The sequence below is a fragment of the Podarcis melisellensis genome (genome assembly GCF_964234715.1).
Source record: "Podarcis melisellensis genome assembly, chromosome: 7".
Classification (NCBI taxonomy): domain Eukaryota; kingdom Metazoa; phylum Chordata; class Lepidosauria; order Squamata; family Lacertidae; genus Podarcis; species Podarcis melisellensis.
In genome coordinates, this window is record NC_138539.1 from 45,721,068 (window position 1) to 45,728,403 (window position 7,336).

At 41.5% G+C, this 7,336-nt stretch overlaps 1 protein-coding gene across 1 annotated transcript; it reads left to right on the forward strand.

The window, feature by feature from the left end:
* The first annotated feature begins 592 nt into the window (after positions 1 to 592).
* Positions 593 to 7,310, forward strand: TYMS (thymidylate synthetase). The gene is made up of 7 exons (XM_081918123.1): positions 593 to 904; positions 2,485 to 2,558; positions 2,963 to 3,137; positions 3,985 to 4,086; positions 4,571 to 4,746; positions 6,247 to 6,318; positions 6,869 to 7,310. The coding sequence occupies exons 1-7, from the start codon at positions 715 to 717 to the stop codon at positions 7,004 to 7,006; spliced, it is 927 nt and encodes a 308-aa protein (XP_081774249.1). The 5' UTR covers positions 593 to 714; the 3' UTR covers positions 7,007 to 7,310.
* The last annotated feature ends 26 nt before the right edge of the window (positions 7,311 to 7,336 follow it).

The following is a 7,336-nucleotide window of genomic DNA, read 5'->3' on the forward strand; positions in this document are numbered from 1 at the left end:
ATATCCACACTACACATGCAAACCATACTTATACCACTTTAACAGTCATGGCTTCCACCAAATAATCCCTAAAATTGTAGTTTACTAAAGGTATTAAGTTATTAAGAGACCCCCCTCCATAGCTGTCAACTTTTCCCTTTTCTTGCGAGGAATCCTATTCGGAATAAGGGAATTTCCCTTTAAAAAAACGGAAACGTTGACAGCTATGGACCCCTCACAGCACTCCAAAGGAGAGGACCCCAAAATCCAGCCTAATAAGGACTGAGCATGCTCGTTGTAGGGTAATCCCTGCCCCCGCAACTTTAATAGTTGTGTAAACGGTTTTTCCGCCGGCACATCTTGTATAGCAAGCTGGTTGACTGTTGACGTGGGAAAATGGAACTGGAGTACCGAGAATGCTGCAAAATCTTGTTGCAGCTCCCATTTGTCCCGCCTAATTGAGGGCGGCTGCGTATTCCAAAACACCGACCAACAGCGCGGGCGGCGAGAGGGAAACGTATCTCCATTCAACTAGAGCCGCGGAGGATATAGGAAACGTGAAAGCCAATAGCAAAGCGGGATCTGCAGCGGTGCCCGCCTCCACACCTCTCTCATTGGCTCGGAGGGGAAATGGGTGGGTGAGCGCGCCAATTCCGAAGTTGCGCCTCTTCAGAAGCAGGAGACCCTTGTCGTCGCGCTGGGTTTTCCCGCCCGCTTCCTCGTCGCCTCTTCGCTATGCCCGCTGTGGTGACCGAGACCGAAGGCCCTCGCGAGGAGTCCTCCGGCGCGGCGGCGGCGCCTCACGGGGAGCTCCAGTACCTGAGGCAAGTGGAGCAGATCCTGCGCTTCGGGCACAGGAAGGAGGACCGCACGGGCACCGGCACCCTCTCCGTCTTCGGGCTGCAGGCGCGCTACAGCCTCCGAGGTGAGCCTCTCCTCACTCGGCGCCGGCTCTTTTCTTTCCCCCTCAGCAGAAGGAAACGAGGAGACGCTGCTCCTTCCTTTGAGGGGATAATGGCGCCTCTCGGTCCTGTGGAGACGCTCTTCGATACCTAGCAATCCGCAAGCGTAGTGGGACTGACGACACCATGAAAATAAAGCCCTAAACCTCTTTAAAATGTTCGTTCGTGGGGTTTCTTTCCCTGTTTGAGGATGGAAGGAATGGACGCCGCCCTGTTTTCACTTCCTCCCAGCAGCAGCAGCAGAGGAAGGACGCAGCGTTTCCCCGCCAAAAACCGGATTATTAACGGCAGAGCGCATTTTGAGTGTGTTTCTTTATGTGCGCGCGATTATTTCCCTCCCAGCTCCCGACTCCCCGATTCCAGGATTATTGGCCCAAGCCAAAAGTTAAATGTCAGAATCGTACCATTTCTCTCATCTTGGGGCCGAGGGGTCTTCGGCTCCCTCCCATAAAATATTTGAGCCCCCAAAGTTGATGGGCATTCACCACGCCATGTGGGCTTACCTGCTACCCTCCACCGCCCATATTTTATTTAAGTTGGCACCCCTGTCATAGACAGTCTGGAGCAATCCAGACCCAGGACTGCTTCTTTTGATCCAGGGTGCTGTAGAGGAAAGGGGGGTCAAGCTGGGAAGTTGGCCCATCTAGGAGAAGGAAAGCTCTGGTCCTAAACCTCTGCTGCCTTGCGGGATATCTTGGGGAGAAGGAAAGGCTAAGGCCTACACAAATCTGGAGTGGAGTCCCTTGGATGGCACCTTGTATGCCTCCTTTCTGGCAACTCCTGCAGCCAAGCTGGTGCCAAATGTATTGCTCTGCTTTCCTTTAGACCATATCAGTGAGGTCAAGAGGGGGCTCTTTTCTGGACAGCCCTGGGTCTCTATACAACACTTGCGCCCCTGGGAGGTCACTTTGGCAATCTGATGCTTCCTGAAAGGATGTTTTAACAGGTGCATATGATTCGGTGGACCTCCCTCTGCTGGCAGCAAATCCAGAAACAGGATAGGATGTGAATCCACCAGATTTTGCTGCTCTGATGTTACCACTGTAATAGATCTGGATATGACATAGTAAATTGTCTCACTGGAGTCCATTGGGCAGAAGGTAAAGGTTAAAGGAGAACAAATAAAACCATAATCCACCTTCTTCCCTTGCTGCAGCAAAACAATTGGCCTTTAGATGTAACAGTTGGTCTACCATAGATTCTTCTTTTCTCTGCCCCTTCCTACAAATAGAATTGCTCTGTCCATATTTAATATATTTGGTAGGTAATGTTTCATTCCTCTTAAATGTGTACAGTGGTACCACGGGTTACAGACACTTCAGGTTACAGACTCCATTAACCCAGAAATAGTACCTCAGGTTAAGAACTTTGCTTCAGGATGAGAACAGAAATTGCGCGGCGGTGGAGAGGCAGCAGCGGGAGGCCCCATTTGCTAAAGTGGTGCCCTCCGAAACGAACTAAGTACTTAACTTGAGGTACCACTGTACTGATGAATTACAGATGTTCTCTTATCTGCTCTAACTTTCTTAAAATTTATTTTCAGATAATTTTCCATTGCTAACAACTAAAAGGGTTTTCTGGAAGGGAGTACTTGAAGAACTACTTTGGTTTATCAAGGTATGGTATATAATTGGTCTATACTAGTATGCAGCAATATTCTATGTATTACTTTTAGCTCAGAACTAGTAGATAGATTTAAATTTTTACTGTGTGCTAGGTTTGACAAGGTATGGTGGTCCTTTTTGTGTGTGTTCAAGTCTTCTATATCACCCTTGCTACCTTTGTTCCTGTAGTGTTAAAAAACTGCAGAATGTACTATGCCACACACATTTCTGTACAGTACTGCCTTTTTAACATAAATGCTCACAGAATTGCAGAATTGGAACAGATCCCGAGGGTCATCTAATCCAACCTTCTGCAATGCAGGAAGCTCAGCTAATAATTCTAAGGAATTCAGGAAGCATCTTAAAATTATGTTCTTAATTAACTTTAATAAATATTTCTTTTTTTACCCCCCACAGGGTTCTACAAATGCAAAAGAACTTTCTGCAAAAGGTGTTAAGATCTGGGATGCCAATGGTTCTCGTGAATTCTTAGACAAACAGGGATTCTTTTCTAGGGAGGAAGGAGACTTGGGCCCAGTTTATGGCTTCCAGTGGAGACATTTTGGAGCTGAGTACAAAGATATGCATACAGGTAATGACACATTCCATTGGTTTCCTATATTTAGGTATCCTCTGTACTGAGGACAGGATTAATTGCTTAATTGAAAATCCAGTATTCTAGGTACTGAAGAGATTATGGTAAAATAGTGCATTCATGCCTCAAATAGAACACATTTCCCTCTCTATGGTACACCCCCCCACCGCCCACCCTCAGTACAGCTGCACTGGGAAAGAATTAATGTTCCTAAAAGATGCCTTTCTGTTCATTTGCCCATTTCACATATTATTGTGGAGATTCTTGGGTAAATAAACAGTACACAAAAGTGTTTAGTGCCTTAGCAGAAAGGTACTAGACATGGCTGCAGAGGGCATGCATATAACTACTATCACAATCACTTCCTTCTCACAGACTCCTACCTATCTTATGTTAAAGATGTGGTGGGGGTAAAAGGGTGTCAAAAATAGTTCTTCATCATTCAAGCCACTACCATCAATAATAATAAATGGCACACATAAGTTCATATGGAAATCTGCACTGAGGGAACACAATAAGCAAAAAGTTATCATAAAAGTAGTGTGAAGTCATAGACTGAAGGGGCAGTATTACTGCAGGTTCTGTGCTTCATGAGCAAGGAAGAAGCAGTAGTACCAGAAAAAGCACTGATGGATTCAACCTTGCTGTGCATTCAGATCCTTTGTGTTTCTTAGTAGAGGAAAACTATCTCACTATTAAGTAGTTTTGTAAATTTTAGTGGGGTAGTATGAAAATAAATTATATGAATTGCCTCCTAAGAATAAGCCTGACAATTGACGGTTTCACAGATAATTAAAAATTTATCAGTTGTCACATTGTCACACTTTTCCTTCCATATTTTCAGATTACACAGGGCAAGGAGTAGATCAGCTGCAGCAAGTAATTGATACAATCAGAAACAATCCAGATAACAGAAGAATAATCATGTGTGCATGGAATCCTAAAGGTATGGTTATGGAATTAATTATGTAATGTCATTGTACCTTGTAGTTGTGCATGATAATCCTTTTCTCAAAAACAGTGGAATAGCTTGCATATGTTGTTTGTAAACTGACTTCTTGTTGGCTTTTGTATGCCTTGTGGTTATGCTCAAAGTAAAATATATTTTAAATGTATTTTTAAATTTAAAAAATACACTCAGCTTTTCTTTATAAAATAATCAACAAACTACTGTGTTCACCTGGGAAAAGGGATTGTTCTCAAGCTGCCACTACAATACTCTACACAAATGTATTAAGAACTGGCCAGTTCTTTAGAATTTTGTTTTAACATTCTTTTTCTGTTTTTGTCATTTTCTAACAATGACACACTGTTGCTATGTTGGGAAATGGTAATTGCTAGTTTACAAAACAAAGCCAATAAGATCATACTGTGGGTGGAATTTTGCCATTGGACATATTGTAATTTTTGCCGTGTTGTTTGCTTCTCAGATATATCGTCAATGGCCTTGCCTCCATGTCATGCTCTATGCCAGTTCTATGTTTTAAATGGTGAACTCTCTTGTCAGCTGTATCAGCGTTCTGGAGATATGGGATTAGGAGTACCTTTCAACATTGCCAGTTACTCATTGCTCACTTCAATGGTTGCCCATGTTACAGGCTTGAAGGTATTTTTAATGCTTTTATCTATTTTCATTTTCAAAATAAAAAATAAATAAACTAGAAAGAATGTAGTTTATGAAGACTTTCTAAAATGGAGGGTATATAAGTTGAAAACCTGAAAATGTGTACATGGTGTTGAACATCAGAACAAGTTTCATATTTCTTTGACAGTGCAATTGTATACACTTCTCAGAAGTATGCCCTATTAAGTTCAGTGTCACTTGACTCCCTGTTAAGTGTGTGTAGGATCTCAGCCTTCATTATTTGGATGGCCTCTTACTTTAACTATTGAAGAGTCAAAAGTAGCTTGTTGGCGTAATTTGTAGAAAAAGAATTCTGTCAGTGGTTCTATCAGGTCAAGCATTTTATAATCCAGTGTGCTTGTTTGTATCTGGCTGTCATAACTTGAGAATCGAAAGACTGTTGTGATGTTGCCAAAATGTCCTGAAAGTTAATACAGCTGCTGTTCTAATATTTCTGTTTATAAAAGCTAGTTATGAGGAACTTGGGAAATGTTTGTAGGAAAGCTAAACATCTCATCACTTAACGGATCAAGGTACAGATGTTCAAACTCCATTTCCTGTGCCCCTTGTGAGAAGCACTTGAATTTTCCATGGCTGTAATTCTGCTCTTTGTGATTATACAGCACAGGGTGCAGAGCAACTCCCAGGTTCTGAAAATTCTCCAAAAACTACTTCTGTGTAAAGCGGGGCAGATCAGTGCCAGACTAGCCTGCCTGTATCTTCTTGGCATGCTGTGCTGGCTTTTGTTCAGGTCCTCTAGTGCAACCTGTTATTGCTTCAAGTGGGAAAAACGTGTGGGGTTCTGCTCCATCTTGCTGGGAGAGTGCTGCTCAGATGTAGGATTTCTGTTAGTTGGCCCCAGTGGATTAAGCAAAAGAGTTATGCAGAGAAGGGATGTTGTCATATGGACTTATAGGAACCATTAAGCACCTTAGTCTCTGTAAACACAGCATACAGGATTGCACCATATGTGGGTGGCTGCTTCTTGAGCCAGTAGAACAATTTATCCCACAGAAAGTCATTAATGTTAACAATTTATAGCTGCTACTCTAATGAGGCAGATATCCACTAGAAAATTATGAACCACAGATTTTATCTAGAGTATGCAAACATTTCTCCTTCATGTGCTTGTGATAGCAGACCAAGGTTATTGTACACATTTATTGTAATGTGTTGACTTGCATTCAAACCAGTTCAGAATAAGGAATATAACATCCATTTTTGTGTGTATTAAATGGCTTGCTGAGGAATCTGGTTAGAGCAATCTTGCTTAAGAAATATATCAGCATGTACAGGGTGGCCCAAAAGTAGGTATACAATTAATTAATTATTTCCCCCCCTTTACTGATATTGTGAATGATGAAAACTTGAGTCAAGAACAAAGAATGTGGATTTTAAAGCAGTATACCTGCTTCTGGGCCACCCTGTATATTCTTGTTCATTCTATTTCTAATACTAAGGCTGTGTTTCTTTTTTATATAGCCTGGCGAGTTTATACATACACTAGGAGACGCTCATATTTACCTGAATCATATCGAACCTTTGAAAATCCAGGTAAATAGTTTGGCAAATAGCCAGCCTTACTACTCACACTGTGTATTTCCTTCCATTGCTGTATATATATTGAATTAGTGCAATCTTGGAGTTAAAGGAATGATGGAATGCATTACTCTCATAGTGCTTGTCATTTGCTTAATAATATAAGAACTGCTGAACATGACCAATACATTATGGATGTGATCTCCATGGGCTTTGAGTGGGTTGAACACAGCTTACTAAAAGGTGAAAGGCTGTGCAGTTTACTGGACTGTTCACATTTCTGCAAGTGCTGGAGACAAAACAGGCCAAAATGTGGCTTTAGCATCAGCTGTTCTCCAGCATTGACTAATTGGGCTTATATTGGAGTATTTGTGGGTACATATAGCAGCAGCAGAGCAACTACTGGCCATTATGTGTGCAGCTGATATTCCTAATCAAGTATAATGTTTAATTATACAAGTATTAACATGAAATTTGTTGCTAAAGTGAATACCCCTTGCATAATTAGTCTATTTTATATGAATGCCATCCCTCTGAAATAACCAACTCTACTTTAAAATTTCAGCTTCAGAGGCAACCAAGACCTTTTCCAAAACTGACAATTCTTCGCAATGTTGAAAACATCAATGACTTCAATGCGGATGACTTTGAACTAGAAGGTTATGATCCTCATCCAGCTATTAAAATGGAAATGGCTGTCTAGGTGACTTGTAACAGTGTTTACTTGCCTTAAGGTCCAATTTGCAGTAGTGGCCTTAGAAGAACCATATTTTGACTTTCTAAATATTAGAAAATACTAAATATATTTCGTGATAAATTATCATGGTTTTCTTATGGAGTTTGAAGTATGCACTGTATCCAATGAAATACTCTCTCCCTGCCCCCAGGATACTTTTTTCAGTTTCAGTTGCTGTGAGAGGTTAACTTTCTAGGTTGTATAATAGAAAAGCACTTTCTACAATTTCTGAACTATGCAATAAAATACACATATATTTCTTTAGTACATATGTGTTATGTACATCACCTGTATTCT

Coding starts and splice junctions, on each gene's coding strand:
- TYMS (XM_081918123.1), top strand. CDS start 715: ATGCCCGCTGTGGTGACCGAGACCGAAGGCCCTCGCGAGGAGTCCTCC. Junction 905..2,484: donor GGCGCGCTACAGCCTCCGAG/GTGAGCCTCTCC, acceptor ATTTATTTTCAG/ATAATTTTCCATTGCTAACA. Junction 2,559..2,962: donor AACTACTTTGGTTTATCAAG/GTATGGTATATA, acceptor TACCCCCCACAG/GGTTCTACAAATGCAAAAGA.